Raw genomic sequence first — 22,894 nt, 5'->3', positions numbered from 1 at the left:
AGGGAGAATGTCAGTTTTTCACCATTGAGAATAATGTTTGCTGTAGACTTATCATATATGGCCTTTACTATGTTGAGGTAGTTTACTTCTATGTACTCCTCAAACTTTTTTGAAGAGTTTTAATCACAAATGGCTGATGAATTTTGTCAAAGGCTTTTTCTGCACCTATTTAGATGATCATATGGTTTTTATCTTTCAATTTGTTAATATGGTCTATCAAATTGATTTCTATATATTGAAGAATCCTTGCATCCCTGGAATAAACCCAACTTGATCATGGTGTATGAGTTTTTTGATGTGTTGCTGAATTCTGTTTGCTAAAATTTTGTTGAGAATTTTTGCATCTATGTTCATCAGTGATATTGACCTGTAGTTTTCTTTTTGTGTGTTGTCTGTCTGGTTTTGGTATCAGGGTGATGGTGGCCTTGTAGAATGAATTTGGAAGGGTCCCTCCCCCTGCAATTTTTTGAAAGAGTTTTAGAAGGATAGGCATTAGCTCTTCTCTAAATGTTTCATAGAATTCTCCTGTGAAGCCATCTGGTCCTGGGCTTTTGTTTTTTGGGAGATTTCTGATCACAGCTTCAATTTCAGTACTTGTAACTGGGTTGTTCATAATTTCTATTTCTTCCTGGTTCAGCCTTGGAAGATTGAACTTTTCTAAGAATCTGTCCATTTCTTCCAGGTTATCTATTTAATTGCCATATAGTAGTTCATAATAGTCTCTTAAAATCCTTTGTATTTCTGCATTGTCTGTTGTAACTGCTCCTTTTTCATTTCTAATTTTGTTGATTTGATTCTTCTCTTTTTTTTTTTCTTGATGAGTCTGGCTAAGGGTTTGTCAATTTTGTTTATCATCTCAAAAAACCAGCTGTTAGTTTTATTAATCTTTACTATTGCTTCTTTCATTTCTTTTTCATTTATGTCTGCTCGGATCTTTATGATTTCTCTCCTTCTACTAATTTTGGGGGTGTTTTTGTTCTTCTCTTTCCAGTTGTTTTAGGTGTAATGTTAGGTTATCTATTTGATTTTTTCTTGTTTCTTAAGGTAGGATTGTATTGCTATAAACTTCCCTTTTAGGACTGTTTTTGCTTCACCCCATAGTTTTTAAGTTGTGTTTTCATCGTCATTTGTTTCTGGACATTTTTTTTAATTTCCCTTTTGATTTCTTCAGTAACCTGTTGGTTATTTAGAAACGTGTTGTTTAATCTCCATGTGTTTGTGTTTCTTACAGTTTTTTTCTTGTAATTGATATCCAGTCTCATAGCATTGTGGTTGGAGAAGATGCTTGATAAGATTTCAATTTTCTTAAATTTAATGAGGTTTGATTTGCAATCCAAGATGTGGTCTATCCTGGAGAATGTTCCATGTGCTACTGAGAGAAAGGTGTATTCTTCTGCATTTGGATGGAATGTCCTAAAGATATCAATGAGATCCATCTCATCTAATATATCATTTAAGGCTTGTGTTTCCTTGTTAATTTTCTGTTTTGATGGTCTGTCCATTGGTGTGAGTGGGATGTTAAAGTCTCCTACTATTATTGTGCTACTGTCAATTTCTCCTTTTATGTCTGTTAGTGGTTGTCTTATGTACTGAGGTGCTCCTGTGTTGGGTGCACAGATATTTACAATTGTTATGTCTTCTTCTTGTATTGACCCCTGATCATTACGAAGTGTCCTTCCTTATCTCTTGTAATCTTCTTTATTTTAAGGTCTATTTTGTCTGATATGAGGATTGCTACTCCAGCTTTCTTTTCCTTCCTGTTTGCATGAAATATATTTTTCCATCCTCTCACTTTCAGTCTATATGTGTCTTTACGTCTGAAGTGGGTTTCTTGTAGACAGCATATATATGGGTCTTGTTTTTGTATCCATTCAGTCAGTCTGTGTCTTTTGATTGGAGCATTTAATGACTTACATTTAAAGTAATCATTGATATATATGTTCTTATTGCCATTTTCTAATTGTTTGGGGTTGATTTTGTAGATATTTGAGAAACTCTCTATTTTCCTGAGCACTTCCTTGGAATGTTACTGATAGAGCTAATATTCACTCACAATACGGAAAAGAGAACAGTGAAAAGAACAGACATGCCTCCCAGTATGAGGTCTGCGTGCATAAAAACCTAGAGTACAAGGGAAGAACACCTTCAAGTCAGGACAAAAACGATAAATCTCAGTTGTCACCGAATAAACCTAGCTTCTGTTCATTTCAACCGCTAAACGTATACATCTGGGGTTGTCCGTTTGCAAATTCCTAAACTTAAGCTATATTCCCACCTTGGCTTCCAGTCGTCGCGGGTCTCGGCCACATGAGAGCACACAGTGAAGCAAGGCCATCCTCTCACAGTCCAGCCGGCTGTTCCACAGAAACTCCAATAAATATGACTGGTTGAGGAACGCCCTGCAGAGCTTTCCAGAACACGAATCCAGGACCAGAGACCCTGACAGTGACTGTAAAGGACTATGAGGTAGCGTATCAATCACTTCACTGTTTTCTGGCCAAAAAAAAAAAAAAGTAGATCAGCAAATAAAAGAACCCCATTCCCCCAAATATAAATAGTAACATTTAAATGAGCCCAAACAGACCACGTTCATGAGGGAAAAACTATAGGCATACCTGTCAGAAACAGACTGTGGCAGATCAGGTCTGGATGTTGAATGTTAAGGAGATGAAAGAAATGACCGGGTAAATAAACGGCCACATAATAGTCTATGGAAGAGATATTTAAGTCAGCTCCAAGTGGCAAGTGCTGTACAGTATAGATTAAAGTCAACAACTTTACAGTATCCCTATTTTTCTTTGAACCTCTTAAAACACAGAAAATTTGACCAATGTAATAAAAAGCTGCCTGATGTCAGTACGTTTCATCTTACTAGCAAGATATCATTTATTTCTACCTATAGCTTTCTTCAGATATTTAGCTATGGTTATCTTAATTTATATCTGTAATTTTGTTTATGAACTGTGGCTTTATATGAATCTGAATGAACTCTGAGAACAAATCAGAATTTAAAAAATATCCAGCAACATGAATTATTCCTTAATATGACAGGCTGGAAATAGTTTATCATGGGAATTTCCTTCATAATTTCTGACATGTGAGGGAAGTTTTAAATTTAGTTTCTTATATTTGCCCACTGCTCATTGTCACAATTATCATCAGCAGCAGCATTTTCTCTAAGGAACCTTTAAACTGATATTCATCAAAACAATCTCTGTAGGCATTCTGACACTTCATGATGTACTAATTTGTTTCCTTGCATAACAAGCTGCCTAGAATTCACACCTTCACAGTCCCTTCATGAGATATTTTTGTACAAAGAACAGAATTTTTGTATACAGATTGAGGCAAGGTATACAAAATAGGTTTCTGGAGAAGGGGGCAGGATAGAAGTAGTCCTTGCCAATGATTTTTCTAGGATCTTAGAAAAACAGAAAAACTCATATAGTAGGAGTGAATTTCATGCAGATGAAACATTTAGATTATTAATATAAGCAAACCAGCTGGACTCGTTTTTTTCTCCCTAAGAAATAAAGAAATACATGCTAATTATTTGCATAAAGGGCATTCTGTGGAAGGGAAAGGAAAGAGGATGTAGAACTCTAAACAACTGACTTATAACTGTCCTTTCAAGTCACTGTGGATTAAGTGATGTTACTACTTAGCATAAGTGGTTGCGACGTTACCATTATGGCAGCACTTAAGCAGAAAAACACAAATCATGATACAGTAGGGGACAATGGAAAGACATCATGACCTAAATTAACTCCTCATCCTACCACTTAACTTAACCAGTTAATACTATGTCCCTGGGAAAGGGGCCATTTGGAAATACATGAGGGTGTTCTAAGTTGTCACAATTATTGAGGCAGAGGGGAGATTTACACTGCCATTTGATGAGTGACTGGGCTCCAAAAATGTCAAATCCCTCAGTGTGCACACAAAAGTTACTGTCTCACCAAAAGTGTCAGTAGTACCTGTGGTAGGCTGACAGCCCCAAAGACGTTCATGTGGTAATCCCCAGAGCCTATGAGTATGTCACCTCAAGTGATAAAGGTGACCTTGAAGGTGTGATTAAGGATCTTGAGATAGGAGTACCCTGCATTACCCAGTTGGACCCAATGTAATCACAAATGGTTAATAAGGAAGAGGAAGGTCTGACTACAAAGAGAAGACCGTAAGATGATGAAAGAGACTGGAGTGATGTGATCACAAGCCAAGGGATGCTGGCCTCTAGATGCTGGAGGAGGCAGAGTTAACTCTTCCCTGAAATCTCCAGAAGGAACCATTTCTGCCCCACCTTGATGCCCTAAGACTTGCTCAGTTTAGAATTTTGACGTCCAGAACCACAAGGCAATGTGTTGTTTATTTAAGGGCTAAAATTGTGGTGATTTCTTATTGTAGCAATAAACTAATATACGATCTTCAGGGGATCTTCCCAACACAGGGGTTGAACCCAGGTCTCCCACATTGCAGGTGGATTCTTTACCAGCTGAGCCACAAGGGAAGCAGTGTCCCTGATAAGAGACACTAAAAGAAGTTTGAGCACACAACACAGACTTTCTGAGTTTCAGTTTCATTATCTGTAAAGTAGGGATTCTTTACCAACTGAGCTATCAACATTCAGAAAACTAAGATCATGGCATCCAGTCCCATTACTTCATGGCTAACAGATGAGGAAAAAGTGGAAACAGTGTCTGACTTTATTTTGGGGGGTTCCAAAATCACTGCAGATGGTGACTGCAGCCACGAAATTAAAAGACACTTGCTCCTTGGAAGAAAAGTTATAACCAACCTAGACAGCACATTAAAAACCAGAGACATTACTTTGCCAACAAAGATCCGTCTAGTTAAGGCTATGGTTTTTCCAGTGGTCATGTATGGATGTGAGAGTTGGATTATAAAGAAAGCTGAGCACCAAAGAATTGATGCTTTTGAACTGTGGTGTTGGAGAAGACTCTTGAGAGTCCCTTGGACTGCAAGGAGATCCAACCAGTCTATCCTAAAGGAAATCAGTCCTGAATATTCACTGGAAAGACTGATGTTGAAGCTGAAACTCCAATACTTTAAGTGGCCACCTGATGCAAACAACTGACTCATTTGAAAAGACCCTGATGCTAGGAAAGATTGAAGGCGGGAGGAGATGGGGACAACAGAGGATGAGATGGTTGGATGGCATCACTGACTTAATGGACATGAGTTTGAGTAAACTCTGGGAGTTGGTGATGGACAGGGAGGCCTGGTGTGCTGCAGTCCATGGGGTTGCAGAGGTGGACATGACTGAGCGACTGAACTGAACTGAACTGAAAGTAGGGATAATATCACCAAGAAGAATTGCTGTAAAGATGAAGTGAACTTAAGCAAAACACTTAGAATATAGTATTAATTGAAAAAAGACAGTTTTTAAATGTATAAATATATCTCTCTTATATAGAGGTGGTTTGGGGTTCATGAAAAACTTCCCTCAAAACTCTATTCTTTAATGTTTAAAGCAATATAAGCCCCTTCTAACAGGGCGGCACTTCAGGGAAATTACGTGCAATAAATTGCAAAAAGACCTCACTCAAAAAGCAATACTGTTGCCATAAAAGTCACCTCTAGAATAGTTTTAATCTTGGGTGCAAACTTGTGCCTATGTAACAAAATCTGTTTCAAGAAAGAAAGACAACTTATGTAAGATAGCCTATTTTTACAAAGCTCTACTATTTTTGCACTCTCCACACTCTAAAGATCATAGATTAGATCATGGCTGCCCTTATCAAGAGTCATTCCTAGGGGTTAAAAAAAAAAAAGGAATCATACATTTGACCTTGCAAAATGGGAAGTTTTTTAATGGAAAGTTTCCCACATCACTCTAGAAATGGAATACTGATATAGCTTTGCTGATAAGAATCAAGTCTCAGACCCAGGAAATCTTCATTTATCTCTCTTACCACAGGATGTAGTAGAATCAGGCCTCTCAAAAACAATTTCCCACAGGTTCAGAGCTCATATTAAAAACTGCCACATATTGGCCCACTTAGCATAGGATATCTCCCCTCGTCAACAGTATCATTCAAAATAAAAATCTTTTTTTTGCAACAGTGTGGATGGACCTAGAGAGTATTATGTTTAATGAAATGTCAGATAGAGAACTAAGAAATATTCTGTATCACTTATATGAAGAATCTAAAAAAATAAAACAATTATCTATAACAAAACAAAGCGGACTTACAGAGAACAGATTAGTGGTTACCATGAGGAGAGAGAATAAGGGCAAAATAAGGGTAGGAGATTAAGAGGTACAAAGTATGTACAAAATAAATAAGCTACAAAGATATATTTTACAGACAAGCAAACATAGCCATTATTTTGTAATAACTTTAAGCGGAGTATAATCTATAAAAATAATGAATCACTGTTGTGCACCTGAAATTAATATAATATTGTGAGTTAATTACACTTCAATTTAGAAGACCAAAAACAAATTATAAACTTTCTTATCATTTTGGTTCTTTCTTTGCCCAGTTTCTTCACAAGCTTTTGCCATGATAGTAGGCAAACTGGGAAACAGGGATAAAGAAAATATTAAAGAACCCATCTGCTCCAAACCTGAAGTTTTTTCTTTTAAAAATACTGTGCCATGTCCCATATGCAGGCAAGCAATAGTTCTGTTTAGTCTTGCTAACCAACCAGTTTGTGCCCACTTAGCCCAACTGTCATGGAAAAGCAGCTTTTCACTGGGAGCCACAATAAATTCCTTCTTTATTGGCTTCATTATAGACTCACTTAATAAGTTTTTTTTCACTTAATGTATTTAAGTCTAATACTCAAGTTCCCTTTACCTATTTACTCAGTGAAAAACAACTCACTCAAGCTGATCTATCTATAAATGATTTATGGGACTCAGAAGCTTTTAGCAATTAGTAACAGGGAACAGATGATTGCTCAAGGGTTTTTGTCTCTAAAATCAAGGGACAACATGATGTATTATTTTTCATAGGCTTTTAAGAAACATCTCATTCACTGTCATCATTTTTAAACGAACAAATGATCTTTTAGGATTGCTACTAAAAACACAGGAACACTGACATCCTAGGTTCTAAGAAAGGAGATATCTAAGAAGGGATTCCCCCTGCACCGGGCCGCCTTTCAAAAAGCTCATTTTGGTGGTGGGGGGGGTGTATCCAGAGAAAACCTTCCCCTATCTGGCTTCAAAAAGGTCAGTCATAGTCATCACAACGTGAGTCCCAAAGAGGCATGAGAAAATGGGGTGCAAAGAAAAAACAAGGGCTAACATGTACCAGAAGGAAAGGTCAGAGCAGAGAGACACATATGCTGCTCACTCACCAAGGTTGAGAAAAGTAATGCCCTTTGTCACACGTGAGTCAACACTCCCAAGAGTAGTAGTGAAGGTTTTGCTGTGCCCTGTGGAGAGAACACCAAGCCAGAGAAAGGATGTTAAGAAACAAAGAGCTGCAATTCCACCCAAGGCAGTGACTACACATCATACTCTCCACACTGAGTAACTGTGAAACTGACAAAGCAAGTGTCTTCAGAGTCCTAGAGCTCATGGTTCCCCCATCATTCTCCAGAAGCCAGCACTGAAGATGGATCACCCAAGTGCAGTCACAAGCCAGTAGCTTACACATAATCTTAGAGCTTAAAGGGTGGACTGTGCTGGGATAGAAGGATCTGAGGAACTTTAGTTAAGAATCCAAGGGATGGAGAAGACCAGGTGGCTCTTTGGCCCTCATGCCTCAAGGCTCACTGCCACACTCTTGCTGTCATTAAGGCCCATGAAGCCTTCTCTGAATCACTGAGAAAGCCCACTGTGAGTCAGAGAGGGTGTTTATCTAGTATACTCAGGGTAGTACTAGGCTTCACTTTCCATTCTTCTAACTCTTAATCATGGTTATTAGCTCTTAGTACAACTTTCAGAAAAGTTCTATTTACTGGCTTTAATTATTAACCATTTGAAAAAGGTATGAAAACATTCCACAAATATCAAACTTTATTATTAAAGCATGCATATAGGTCTTCTGAATTTTCTTCTGTTTTCTTTATTATTAAGTTATTAAACATTTTTTACTTTGATCTCTAACTTCTGAATGTAACATTAGGCAGAATAAAATCTCATGTGACCTGGCATAGTTTTTTCAGAAAATCCTATTTTAAATAATTTTTAAGTCTACCCACAGTATTATTATATAACTACTAATTTTAAGCATCTAGACAAGAAGAATAAATACTTTTTAGCATGGTTCAGGCTAAAACTATTAAAAGTCAATTTTAAAACTATTAAAGGGCACTCTGATGCCAACTACAGAACTAGAAAAGATTGGACACTTTACTCCTGACCTCCAGGCGGACTATTGACATATCCATTTCTTGGGCCACAGATGTATGAAATGAAATAAATGTATCTTAGGTCTAAGAGCTGTTAAAGTCTAAGATGGTAGAAGCTTTTTTAACTGAAACCTTATGTACCTTTGTAAGCTAAATATATAGGGACCTTTCAATTAGTAATAATATAAAAATCAAAAACACACTATCAGCAAATACATCCTTTTGCATTGGTCTATAGGCCTGGTAAAAAGACATAGGTCAGGAAAAAATATATATTATACACTACTATTTTTAAAATAATATAAAAATAATTAGCTAACAACACTCATCATTCATAAATTTCTGTAGGAAATTTGTATTATATAGGTACACAGATATATGATGTACTGATCAAATTTGTTATAAGGTAATAAAACTTTAAAATCTATATACTTTGCTATTTGGAAAAAATGATTATGTTAAAAAAAAGAATAAATGAAAAGTACCTTTATGAAAGTAAAACACTGAATATGTGATTTGTTCCCAAGAGTCAAAGTTCGGGCAGTAACATACACACAAACTTCCTAGAAGGAAGAAAGTATTTAGTAAAGCTTAGAATCACAGACAAATAAAGTTCCCTAAGCTACTTATCCTTACTGCCATTCCTTTAGATGTTCTGCCTCAATTTACCTCACAGATTATTCCCAAATTCTAGAAATTAACTATTAACAAGTTGCTAAGAAATTTCGATTCAACAGTTACTCAGCACACACTGTATGCAACGTATTGTGGTAGACTGTGGAAGGTTAGGAAAGTGAAGAGAGACATCTATATACGGAATCACGGGAGTCCCGAGAAGTTTACAGAGCTTCATGAGATTCTCCTTATATACATAGCCTCCCCTGTGCTCTTTTCCAGTTTGTTCTCCAGCCATTCCTAATAGCTATGGACCCCAGTTAATCAAAAATACGTCTCCTTTTTACAGAAAGTCTCCAGTCTTATTATTTATTTACAATGGAAGGCAAACTGAGGCAATGAGAGGAAGTGGTGTGTGAGCCTGTTCCCACCTATATTAGAGTCACTGAGGTCCATGGCCCAAGGTCAAAGGAGAGCTCCTGGGATAGACTGGTTTTTCCAGATGAGCCCTGACCGCCCTCACTTAGCCCACCACTTCAGAACAACCTCAGCCTGCCCACCCGCTTCAATGTGTAAAACTGTCCATCACGTCCAGCAGCTGCTGCCACCTGTACATCTGGGTAAATTCATCAATGACTTACAAATGAGGGCCTTATGCTTAGATGGATACTTCTATTCTAATGCTAGCATTTATGTGATCACCTGAAATAGGAGATTTCTAGGGTGGAAAGGAACTTGACAATCCTGGTTCTAGTCCCAGAGCAAATATTAACTAGCTATGTGAACTCGATCATTATTCTACTTCAGTGAATCATTTCCTCTACCATACTCCACTAGAGTTCCTTTGTTAAAAACCATGGTAGGGAAAAAAGGTCCATTTTCCCTAAGAAGGCTATTCCAGGACATATTTAAGCACTCTGTTATAATATTTATCAGTTTTGACTCTTAATGATTTTTAAGATGGCAATATACTGTTAGAAATTCATTTTATTACAATATTTTCAACATGAAATGACCAAAAAATATAACTTTATCAGATTATAAAAGGTAATGATTCTGTTAGATTTTAAATTACCATTATGCTTAATGACCACACAATAATACCTTTATTTAAATCTACAGCAGACTCACTAAGAATAAAATAATGCTACACTAAAGCATAAACAAAAATAGTAATTAAAAGAGTTACCAAAGTCCCATGTACCACTTTGAATACTTTCATATAGTAAACATTCTATATGTTTACTATAGAATGTAAACCTACTGGTTTATCCTGTTCTTTTATATTCTATGATCACAAAGACAAAGATATTTTTAGCAGATAGAGTTAAAACTTCAGCCTCTCTCTGATAATAAAGAAATAAGAATTAAAATAGGCTACCACATTTTTCTTCCTTGGAAGAAAAGTTATGACCAACCTAGATAGCATATTGAAAAGCAGAGACATTACTTTGCCAACAAAGGTCCGTCTAGTCAAGGCAGTGGTTTTTCCAGTAGTCATGTATAGATGTGAGAGTTGGACTGTGAAGAAAGCTTAGCGCCAAAGAATTGAACCTTTTGAACTGTGGTGTTGGAGAAGACTCTTGAGAGTCCCTTGGACTGCAACGAGATCCAACCAGTCCATTCTGAAGGAGATCAGCCCTGGGATTTCTTCAGAAGGAATGATGCTAAAGCTGAAACTCCAGTACTTTGGCCACCTCATGCGAAGAGTTGACTCATTGGAAAAGACTCTGATGCTGGGAGGGATTGGGGGCAGGAGGAGAAGGGGACGACAGAGGATGAGATGGCTGGATGGCATCACAGACTCGATGGATGTGAGTCTGAGTGAACTCCGGGAGTTGGTGATGGACAGGGAGGCCTGGTGTGCTGCGATTTATGGGGTTGCAAAGAGTTGGACACGACTGAGCAACTGAATTGAACTGAACTGCATTTTTCCTTTAAAATTAACAAAGTTTTAAAAATTATAATCAATTCTGCCAGTGGAGGAACAATCTCAAATAATAGTAATGAAAAGATGAACTAGTACAACCTCTCTGAAAAACCGTTTTGCAGAGAATTAAATATATTCACACCTGTTGACCCAGCAATTGTTCTTTTAGGAATCTGTCCTGAGGAATGAGCATGAAATGTAAACAATATAAGGAAGATTATAATCTCCATTCTAGAAAAAAATCTCTACACACCATTCTTTAGGGAATCGAGGTTATTGTTTTCCTTGTTTTAGAGAAAGTTAACATGAGATGTAGAATAAACTTACATTAAAACATACACTGAGAGCCATATTCAGATTTCATAGCAAGTATCTCCAAACAGGTTGTAGCTTAGTCACCCTTCTCAATCCCAAAAGGGGAAAAAAGACACAGCAAGGGGAAATGGACTGTGTACAGGCTCTGCAAACCTGTCCCGCTCCTAGAATTTTCTCTGATAGTGTCAATTTTCTAAATCTGGTTCTAAATCTGGTAATCATGAGCCACAGGTGACTACTGAGCATTTAAAAGACAGCTACCGTGACTGACAAACTCCTTTTAAATTTTATTTAATTTTAACAACTTAAATAGCCGCACATGGCTAGTGGCTACCATGCTGGACCACACAACTCTGGAGCATTGGTTCTCGCCTCTGAAAGCACATTAAAGCTTCCTGAGCTCACAGATACACAGGCTCCATTTGAGACCACTAAATCAGAATCTCTGGGGCTGATACTCAGGCATCAGTATTTTTTAAATTTGCCTGAATCATATTAATTGAAATCTCTAAGCCTCAGTTTCCTCATCTGTAAATAAGGAAAACATAGCACCTCCTTCATATGGTGAGTGTTAAATAAGATAATATGTATAAAGCTCTGGCAAAAAAGTTATATGTAGTCATAAAGGTTAGCTGCTATTATTATTATTCCAGAATAATTATGCTTATGAGTTGGGGGAAGTCAGAGTTTGCGAAAAAGAAAAAAAAGCATGCTCTTAATGGTGTATCCAGCAATGTTTAATGAATATTCATCAATGATGAAGATAATATCTCAAAGTTGGCTAGCCTGGGGGAAACCATTTGGACAATGAAAGCTATTATGGACAAAGTTTCCAAGGGAAATTATCTCATTGTAAAAAGCTCTATAAAATGCTAAACAGATGCCTAATTCTGGGAACTTGTGAAGGGCAACTCTTACAATTAAATGTGCAGGACGGAGAAGTTACACTTTTCACCCCTCACCACCTCCCAGTAGGTGGTGCACAAGAAAGAATTACAGCCACCACGGACTCAGAACACACAGAGCATTCTAAGTACCACTTCAGGGTTAACTCTCAACATAAGGAGTGCGGTCTTTCCTTCAATGCTTAAGAAAGTCCCTGATTCGGGCTTCCCGGGTAGCTCAGCTGGTAAAGAATCCACCTGCAGTACAGGAAATGCTGGTGCGATTCCTGGGTTGGGAAGACTCCTGGAGAAGGGATAGGCTACCCACTCCAGTATTCTTGGGCTTCCCTGGCATCTCATCTGGTAAAGAATCCATCCATAATGCAGGAGATCTGGGTTTGATCCCAGTCAGCGATCAATGCAAAGAAATGGAGAAAAACAACAGAATGGGAACGACTAGAGATGTCTTCAAGAAAATTAGAGATACCAAAGGAACATTTTATGCAAAGATGGGCTCGATAAAGGACAAAAATGGTATGGACCTAACAGAAGAAGAAGATATTAAGAAGAGGTGGCAAGAATACACAGAAGAACTGTACAAAAAAGATCTTCACAACCAAGATAATCACGATGGTGTGATCACTCACACTCACCTAGAGCCAGATATCCTGGAATGTGAAGTCAAGTGGGCCTTAGAAAGCATCACCATGAACAAAGCTAGTGGAGGTGATGAAATTCCAGTTGAGCTATTTCAAATCCTGAAAGATGATACTGTGAAAGTGCTGCACTCAAAATGCCAGCAAATTCGGAAAACTCTGCAGTGGCCACAGTGCTGGAAAAGGTCAGTTTTCATTCCAATCCCAAAGAAAGGCAATGCCAAAGAATGCTCAAACTATCGCACAGTTGCAGTCATCTCACACGCTAGTAAAGAAATGCTCAAAATTCTCCAAGACAGGCTTCAGCAATACGTGAACCATGAACTCCCTGATGTTCAAGCTGGTTTTAGAAAAGGCAGAGGAGCCAGAGATCAAATTGCCAACATCTGCTGGATCATCGAAAAAGCAAAAGAGTTCCAGAAAAACATCTATTTCTGCCTTATTGACTATGCCAAAGCCTTTGACTGTATGGATCACAACAAACTGGAAAATTCTGAAAGAGATGGGAATACCAGACCACCTGACCTGCCTCTTGAGAAATCTGTATGCAGGTCAGGAGCAACAGTTAGAACTGGACATGGAACAACAGACTGGTTGCAAATAGGAAAAGGAGTATGTCAAGCCTGTATATTGTCACCCTGTTTATTTAACTTATATGCAGAGAACATCATGAGAAATGCTGGGCTAGATGAAGCACAAGCTGGAATAAAGACTGCTGGGAGAAATATCAATCACCTCAGATATGCAGATGACACCACCCTTATGGCAGAAAGTAAAGAACTAAAGAGCCTTTGATGAAACTGAAAGAGGAGAGTGAAAAAGTTGGCTTAAAGCTAAACATTCAGAAAACTAGGATCATGGCATCCGGTCCCATCACTTCATGGCAAATAGATGGGGAAACAGTGGAAACAGTGGCTGACTTTTTTGGGGGGGCTCCAAAATCACTGTAGATGGTGATTGCAGCCATGAAATTAAAAGATGCTTCCTCCTTGGAAGGAAAGTTATGACCAACCTAGACAGCATATTAAAAAGCAGAGACATTACTTTGTCAACAAAGGTCCGTCTAGTCAAGGCTATGGTTTTTCCAGTAGTCATGTATGGATGTGAGAGTTGGACTATAAAGAAAGCTGAGCACAGAAGAATTGATGCTTTTGAACTATGGTGTTGGAGAAGACTCTTGAGAGTCCCTTGGACTGCAAGGAGATCCAACCAGTCCATCCTAAAGGGATCAGTCCTGGGTGTTCACTGGAAGGACAGATGCTGAAGCTGAAACTCCAATACTTTGGCCACCTGATGTGAAGAGCTGACTCATTTGAAAAGACCCTGATGCTGGGAAAGATTGAAGGCAGGAGGAGAAGGGGATGATAGAGGATGAGATGGTTGGATGGCATCACCAAGTCTATGGACATGGGTTTGGGTGGACTCTGGGAGTTGGTGATGGATAGGGAGGCCTGGCGTGCTGTGGTTCATGGGATCACAAAGAGTCTGACTCGACTGAGCGACTGAACTGACTGACCCACTCCAATATTCTGGCCTGGAGAATTCCATGGAAGGTATAGTCCATGGGCTTGCAAAGAGTCGGACACAACTGAGCAACTCAGATAGGGTGTGCAATCTTTCCTTCAATGCTTTAGAAAGTCCCTGATTCATCCTCCTATTGTTAAAAATGTATTAGAAAAAACTATAGAAACTCATAATCCTAATATATCAGTGGTCTGACATTAACAGAGCACTTTTAAAGGTTAAAATCTTGATGATGAGGCTGATCATAAGAGTTAGTGGTGAGCAAATCTCTGAAAGGTAGCAAATTTCATTTCTTAGGGCAGGAAAATTCAGGGCAAAGATGCTTTCAAGAATGTAAGAAATGGTGAAAGGACAAAGTAGCTCTCAACAACTAATATGGAACAACTAAAAAACAAATGTTATTACAGCATCAGCATGAATGTAGTAGTTGAAATAAGTAGAGTTTGTAAAAGGTCCTGAGTCTATTGGCAGTTCTTTCATGAACCATGTTTTCTGTTCTCCACACCAGTGGAAAACTAAGCTACTTATTATAGAGGGAGCCATATAGGGATTAGACTATTTGCGACTTTCTCCATTTGCTGAAGTAGGTATTTGCTTTAATCACAAATTTTCAAAAGCTGTTTTTGAAAAGTAATTTGGGAAATACATGAATTGGCAACTTATGAGTTGAAAATAAAAAGGGTGCTTCTCTTGGTTTATTTCACCTTAAATCTGAAAGCACCCTGTTTGAAACAGGCTTATTTTTTTATTTCAAAGCTGACTGTGAAAAGCAAGGCTCCTAGACATCACTGAGAAAGGAAAAACAGGCTCTTTCACATCTTTTGCCAAATTAACCTAACATTTCTTAAGATATGTCATAGATAGCCTATTTATAAACTACTAATATATGTGAGAAATTCATATGGGAATAAAATAAAATGGAATAAAATTCACAGAATAATAGCCTAAAATGATTGTTTATATTCAACAGATTTAAAGTAAGTAGCAGGGAAGAACCAACCCTGGGGACACCACATGAGCTCTGGATCCCATTATATGCCACCTTCTAAGCAAATTCACTCTACTAGTTACTCCTCTCTGCTGTAGAGTGTCATCTTTTCTTCTCCACTAAATATCCTATAAGCGTTCAAACATACTACAGTCTCTACTGTCTCAAAACATAATACCCCCACAATGCCACTTCCCCATCCAGCTGCTGCCTCTCTTATGCAAGCACATGTTGCTATAATTTTTCAATTCTCACATGAGATTTCACCCAGCACAATCAACATTTTACCTCAATCACCCAGCACAAACTACACACAGTAACTTCCACACAGCCATACCCAATGGGCTCCATTTCTAACCACCTACTAAAAGTCGCTCTTTTTTATGAAACCCCCTTGGCTCTTGGCTGCTATAACATCTCACTTGGTTTCCCTCTTCTCTCCCCATACTCCTTCTTTTTTCTTCGGATGTTCCACATAACCTTTGCATATTTATGTCCAGATCTAATTCCTAAACCTCCTCCCTTTTTTTGACCCTTTACTTGTGTGAGATGAGTGCAATGGTACAATAGTTCGAGCATTGTTTGTCATTGTCTTTCTTTGGAATTAGAAAGAAAACTGACCTTTTCCAGTCCTGTGGCCACTGCTGAGTTGTTCAAATTTGCTGGCATATTGAGTGCCCCACTTTCACAGCATTATCTTTTAGGATTTGAAATAGCTCAACTGGAATTCCATCACCTCCTCTAGCTTTGTTCGTAGTGATGCCTCCTAAGGCCCGCATGACTTCACATTCCAGGATATCTGGTTCTAGGTGAGTGATCACACCATCGTGATTATTAGGGTCGTGAAGATCTTTCTTGCACAGTTCTTCTGTGTATTCTTGCCACCTCTTCTTAATATCTTCTTCTTCTGTTAGGTCCATGCAATTTCTGTCCTTTATTGTGCCCACCTTTGCATGAAATGTTCCCTTGGTATCTCTAATTTTCTTGAATAGATCTCTAGTCTTTCCCATTCTGTTGTTTTCCTCTATTTCTTTGCATTGATCACTGAGGAAGGCTTTCTTATCTCTCCTTGCTATTCTTTGGAAATCTGCATTCAAATGGCTATATCTTTCCTTTTCTCCTTTGCCTTTTGCTTCTCTTCTTTTCACAGCTATTTGTAAGATCTCCTCAGAGAACCACTTGGCCTTTTTGCATTTCGTTTTCTTGAGGATGGTCTTGATTCCTGCCTCCTGTACAATGTCATGAACCTCCATCCATAGTTCTTCAGGCACTCTATCAGATCTAATCCCTTGAATCTATTTGTCACTCCCACTGTATAATCATAGGGATTTGATTTAGGTCATACCTGAATGGTCTAGTGGTTTTCGCTACTTTCTTCAATTTAAGTCTGAATTTGGCAATAAGGAGTTCATGATCTGAGTCACAGTCAGCTCCCAGTCTTGTTTTTGCTCTGCAGCTGCAAAGAATATAATCAATCTGATTTCGGTATTAACCATCTGGTGATGTCCATGTGTAGAGTCTTCTCTTGTGTCTTCTCTTGGGCTTCCCTGATAGCTCAGTTGGTAAAGAATCTGCCCACAATGCAGGAGACCTGGGTTCGATCCCTGCATTGGGAAGATACCCTGGAGAAGGGAAAGGCTATCCACTCCAGTATTCTGGCCTGGAGAATTCCATGGACTCACAAGAGACTGACCCAGACTTGCCCGTGAGTATCCAGGAGTCTCTGGCAGAGGTGTGGGTCAGCTGCAGCCTGCTGCAGGGCTGAGGGCACTGAATGCAGCAGTGCATGCGTGGGACCTTTTGAAGGAGGTTGCCATTATCTTTGTTACGTCCACCATAGTTGGGCCTCAGGCCAAATAACAGGGAGGAAACACAGCCCCACCCATCAACAGAAAATTGGATTAAAGATTTACTGAGTATGGCTCTGCCCATCAGAACAAGACCCAGTTTCCACCTCAGTCAGTCTCTCCCATCAGGAACCTTACATAAGCCTCTTATCCTTCTCCATCAGAGGGCAGACAGACTGAAAACCACAATCACAGAAAACTAACCAATCTGATCACATGGATCACAGCCTTGTCTAACTCAATGAAACTATGAGCTACCCAAGAGCTACCTAAGATGGAGGGGTCATGGTGGTGAGTTCTGATAAAACGTGGTCCACTGGAGAAGGGAATGGCAAACCACTTCAATATTCTTGCCTTGAGAACCCCATGAACAGTATAAAAAGGCAAAAAGATAGGACACTGAAAGATGAACTCCTCAGGTCAGTAGGTGCCCAATATGCTACTGGAGATCAGTGAAGAAATAACTCCAGAAAGAAGGAGAGACAGAGCCAAAGCAAAAACAACACCCAGTTGTGGATGTGCCTGGTGATGTAAGTAAAGTCTGAAGCTGTAAAGAGCAATATTGCGTAGGAACCTGGAATGTTAGGTCCATGAATCAAGGCAAATTGGAAGTGGTCAAACAGGAGATGGCAAGAGTGAACATCGACATTTCCTCATCTCTTGCTAAAATCCTCCCATGGTCTGTGAGGCCCTACATGACCTGGCCCCTGCCTACCTCTTCAGATCTCTCTACCAATACTTTTCCTATTGCTCACTCTACTTCAACTAGTCACCCTGTTCTTAGCTCACATACATCCTCAAGTATCAAGGGAAATATTATTTCCTGCCCTAAGTTCCCTGAGACCAGTTTATAGAGGGACTTGTGGGCTTGAAGGAGACCCAAAATGGAGAGAAAACTATGGACTGCATTTTGAAAGAGTGAGATGGAAAAGGAAGCAATTTTCAGGACTAAGAATGCACTGGCTGAAGTAGAACATACTTGTACATACTTGAACCTACTATAACAGTATCTTCTATTAAACCTCCACTATATGCTCTCATGGCTTCCTATAATTCTCATTCATAAAATGTACCATGATTGTATTCAAATACTCTGTGTGCACTTACTTAACATCCAACATCTGTACTAAGTAGTAACTTTCTATTAATGCTCCGTAAGTGACAGATCAATGAATACCACGTAATATAGCTTTAAATGAATGTAATTTCAGTCCAAGCACTACTTAACTCTCATAGTAACTGTCCACTCAAGTTGGACTATTAAATATGGCTATTAGATTTAGCTATTAGAGTTGATTACTCAGATGATTATTAAAGTTAATGAGCAGTTTTTCATGAGATTCATTGACTGTAATCATACTCCTCTCCTCTCATTTTCAGGCATTATTTTCCCCCCTCCCTATTTTTTCTATCTATAATAAACACGTCTTAAGAGATGGAATACTGTACACTCATAACTTGTATGTGAACATTTGATTGTCAGCTCAGTAGGTTATAGCATGGCTCTGAAAGTAGCGAATCACATGGGTTTAGAACTTCAGCATCAGTAAGCCAGACACAAAAAGCATCCCTCTCATTGTATATCATTTCTCTACAATGAAGCAGGTGAGAGAATGTAGCTTGATTAAATATGAACCCATCCCCTCTACTAGAAAAATAATACAAAGAAAAACTTTTAGAACAATAGCTGGACTGTGGTTTCTTTTATACAGACAGCAAATATATAAAATTACAGTGGAGAAGTTAATTTGGTATGTAAATATCCACATGATCACTTATGTTCAGGATCCATATAACTGAACAATGGCTAAATATATGGAACTCAAGTAAAATTAAATAAATTGACAAATACAACCCGCTTCTACCTGTATGGTTGGTAAAAACACATAAGGTCAGGTGTTCAGATAATTCCTCTTGGTCTTGAAGATCACTATATCCAAAGTTGACAAGTCTAAGAACATAAAGGATAAGAATTTACAAATAAGTTCCCTCATAAAAGATGTGAGTACCAACTATAATTTATCCACATGTCTCTGAGAAATTTAAGTAGATAATATGTCCTTTTGTTAAAATAAATAAGTAAAGCAATAATTTGTCAATCCTTGGTCCAGGAAGATCGCATACGCTGCAGACAGCAACTAAGTCCACGTGCCACAAATACTGAGCTTGTGGTCTAGAGCCCAGCAACCGCAGCTACTGAGCCCTCGGGCCACAGCTGCTGAAGCCTTCGTGCCCCAGAGTCTGCGCTCCGCAGGAGAAGCCACCATGAGAAGCTACTGGAGAGCAGTCCCCTCTTGCCACAGCTAGAGAAACGCCCACACAGCAATGAAGACCCAACACAGCCAATAAACAAATAAAATTATTTTTTAAAAACAGTAATTTTTAAAAATAGATGGTACATAAATGGCAATAGGGAGAAGGATGCACAATATTTCAACTTTTGTCTAATTTTAAAATAATGTTGATGCTACATTTCAAAATAAACAGAACTGAATGTTCATATATGATAAAAATAAAGCTAGTGAAATGTACCATTTTGCAATTATCATTAATTCAGGAAGACTTTCATTTCTTCTGTGCACTTATGGCTTTGAGTCTATTTTTTCAAAAGTATCTCCTGTTTTTACTAAATGTAAAATAGTCAGGGGGGGGCGGGAATCTTGCCTTTTGTATAAAAATGAAAACAGGCGGGGAGGGGTGGGGGCGGGGAGAAGCAATAGACTCAGCTGAGCTATAAGTGGATTGACCTGAGACATCCTGTTTGATGGCAACAAGAAAAGGGTTCTGATGCTTCATTCTAAACATAGAGCTCTCTGACTCTGACTCTGAATCTTTTTATTGAATTACAGAGCACTTCCACATATCAAAAAAAAAAAAAAAAGAAGATGCCCTATAGAAATAAATGGCTAAGAAAATCAATATGATTGCCTTTACATGGGAAAACCCTGTGTTCATACTTGATAACATTGTTTATATTCCCTATAGAAAACAGAAGCAGAAAAGATGGCAAACACTCCCTCACATAAACAGAACATCAAATTATCCTTCTAGCAGAATATCACAGATTATGTTTAAATATAATCATTCTGTCCAGAAGTGTCTATAAAAAATAATAATAATTTAGGAGTAACCTACTTGAATCCTGAGTCACTTAATGATATATCCAAGGGTGCTTCAAACTGTCAAAAAATCAGATGATAACAAAGCAAAAGATGACGTTAGTTAAGTGATGATAGTTCTGGAAACCAGAGCAAACCTGATGACACTATGCTTACACAATGATGAAGAGCTCCTTTCACTAGCATTATCTTCAGAGGTTATTTCACACATCTACATAGAGAAAGTCCACTGGGAATATTCTGGAGTCTACATAAATCACAAGCTTGATGTATATTCATCAATCATAAATATACATCAAGATTTTGCTTAAGATTTGACTACCGTAGACGGGTTATGTAATAAGTCGATTGGAAGGAGTAGGCTTTTATAGGACACAGATGATTGTATAGGGAATGGTATCTTTAGAAAGAGAATGAGTGTGAGTCCAAAAAAAGGGGGGGCAGGAGGAGTAAATGAAATTCTTATAATGGTATGATGTCAATCTGCATTAGACAGCAATATTAATCCTAGCCAGGAAGAATAATGTTCTGTCCATCACAGATAAAGATACTTATGACTCCTCACTACAATGATACTTCTCACTACACTCCAAATACTTTTCCAGGAGTGATTCTAGATTTTTACTAATTAAACTATATCCTCTCATCGACTTTAGACTCAATCCACCATCCTCACACATCCTTGTGGATCAAATGACGTATAATCACGTACTACTGACCACATCTACCACATACTGCTGCTGCTGCTGCTGCTAAGTCACTTCAGTTGTGTCCGACTCTGTGCAACCCCATAGACGGCAGCCCACCAGGCTCTCCCATCCCTGGGATTCTCCAGGCAAGAACACTGGAGTCGGTTGCCACATACTACCTCCTACTAAATTCTACCTCCTACAAACCCTCACTCTTAACCATGTTTCTTTATTGTGAAGCATTCAGTTAGTAGAAATTCCCTGTGTGTGCTTTTCTTATCACCTATATTAATTGCATTTACTATAAAGCTGAAGCTTTGAGCTGACAGGAACTATTTTACTTGCTCATACAAGCTATTCATACATGATCAATAATGCTAAAATGCTCTTTATGATAACTTTCATTAAAAAGGAGTAATGGTTAGTATAAGGGCTTCCCTTGTGGCTCAGCTGGTAAAGAATCCACCTGCAATGTGGGAGAGCTGGGTTCGATCCCTGGGATGGGAAGATCCCCTGGAGATCTTCCAGGGAAAGGCTACCCACTCCAATATTCTGGCCTGGAGAATTCCATGGACTCTGTAGTCCACGGGGTCAGGCACGACTGAGTGACTTTCACACAAATCACAAAATGGGTATAAAATTTCACCATATAGCCCAGTCATTTTCTGGACTTACCATTAAGTTAAAGTGCTCATCAGCATAAAACTGGATGCATTTTAAGACACTCCTTGATTTCTAAAAGAGAAAACAGAGTCAGTGACAAATTAAGGAAAAAAAAAACACAGAGAGAGAAAAGGAAGCAACAAAAAAAGCAAACAGTAATGAAAATCTTCATTATTTGTAATAAACTTTGACTGCTCTCATCAATGAAATAATTAATAAATTATAATAATGATAACATCAAAATTAAAACACTCCCATAAAAAAGAGAGCCAGTGGATTAGTTTTTACCTTCAGATCAATATAGTATAATCTCTGCTCTGACATATCCCACTGAGCCCAAACAAAATCTTCGGCTATTCTCTCTCTTGGGAGATGGCCAGAATTTTTAATTATCTAAGGAGGCAAAGAGATTTTAGAAATAAACAGCTGTTTTAAAGGAGAACATATCTGGGTTTCATAATTGTTTTAAATATTCTATCTTTATAATACCTGTAAATATTTCCACAGTTAATTTTTAGTTGCCCCTACCTCCAACACATACACTTGGAAGCTCTTTCCAAAAAAAGATTTAAGGTATCATTTCATTACTTGCTCTTTACAACACTCTGCAATAAACTATTTTATTCTCGTTCTTAGTTAGACAGACAGGCTGGGGCTGTTGAAGGCAAGGCCACACTTATCACAAATCAACAGCTAGGCAAATAGAAGATTCAAAGCTTCCTGTTTTGGACATAACACACTCAAGTATCTGCAGTCTAGAGGGCTTTACTACCAAAGGTCAACTGTGAGGACAAGGGAAAACTCAAGCCTAGGAGAGGGGAGTACTGGGCAACAATCCGAGATCTGCCATAAACACTTCATGTGGCTTTGGCCATAGTTCTTGCCTGTCCATCTTCTGCAATGAGTCTGATGATACTGCCCATTGCTCAGCAATACTTAATTATTCATCCTTCAAGATCCAGCTGAGGCATTGCCTCCTGTACAAAACCCAGTTTCACCTCCCCGTATGAAGGCAAAGCTCCCCATCTCCGTATTTCTGTCACTTTGGCGTGCTTCTATCACATTTATACTTTAATTAATGCTATAAGTCTTCTACCCCAATGATTATGCACTCTTCTACAGCACCTTTATATTTTCAATGACTTGACTGTTTCTAGTATGTAGTAGTACTCAAGAAAAACTTGTCAAATAAAGGGAAAGGAAATTGTATGCAAGGGTAAATGGAAAGAAATGCTAAATGTAACACAAGGAATTCAGAGTTCATTTTCCTCAAAATGCTCAACAAGCAAAAGCTATCTATACTGGGACAGGTAAGTAAAGAATGAAGACAGGTTGG

The 22,894-nt window shown here is 38.4% G+C and overlaps 1 protein-coding gene across 4 annotated transcripts in view; it reads right to left on the bottom strand.

Annotated features, from left to right (window-relative positions):
- Positions 1–22,894, bottom strand: part of GSAP (gamma-secretase activating protein) — an 88,287-nt gene that overhangs the window by 39,405 nt on the left and 25,988 nt on the right. For all 4 annotated transcript variants that reach the window (XM_068972381.1, XM_068972384.1, XM_068972382.1 and 1 more), the window contains 8 exons: positions 21,847–21,951; positions 21,571–21,630; positions 20,223–20,266; positions 18,953–19,038; positions 8,814–8,891; positions 7,330–7,407; positions 2,616–2,708; positions 2,276–2,493 (listed from right to left, as the gene is read on the bottom strand). In XM_068972381.1, coding sequence (XP_068828482.1) covers positions 2,276–2,493; positions 2,616–2,708; positions 7,330–7,407; positions 8,814–8,891; positions 18,953–19,038; positions 20,223–20,266; positions 21,571–21,630; positions 21,847–21,951 — 762 coding nt within the window. The remainder of the gene's footprint in view (positions 1–2,275; positions 2,494–2,615; positions 2,709–7,329; positions 7,408–8,813; positions 8,892–18,952; positions 19,039–20,222; positions 20,267–21,570; positions 21,631–21,846; positions 21,952–22,894) is intronic.

This window comes from Capricornis sumatraensis, chromosome 5, assembly GCF_032405125.1.
Source record: "Capricornis sumatraensis isolate serow.1 chromosome 5, serow.2, whole genome shotgun sequence".
In the NCBI taxonomy this organism is placed as follows: domain Eukaryota; kingdom Metazoa; phylum Chordata; class Mammalia; order Artiodactyla; family Bovidae; genus Capricornis; species Capricornis sumatraensis.
Note: the sequence above shows the minus strand (reverse complement) of the source record. Positions and strands in the feature narration are given on the sequence as shown.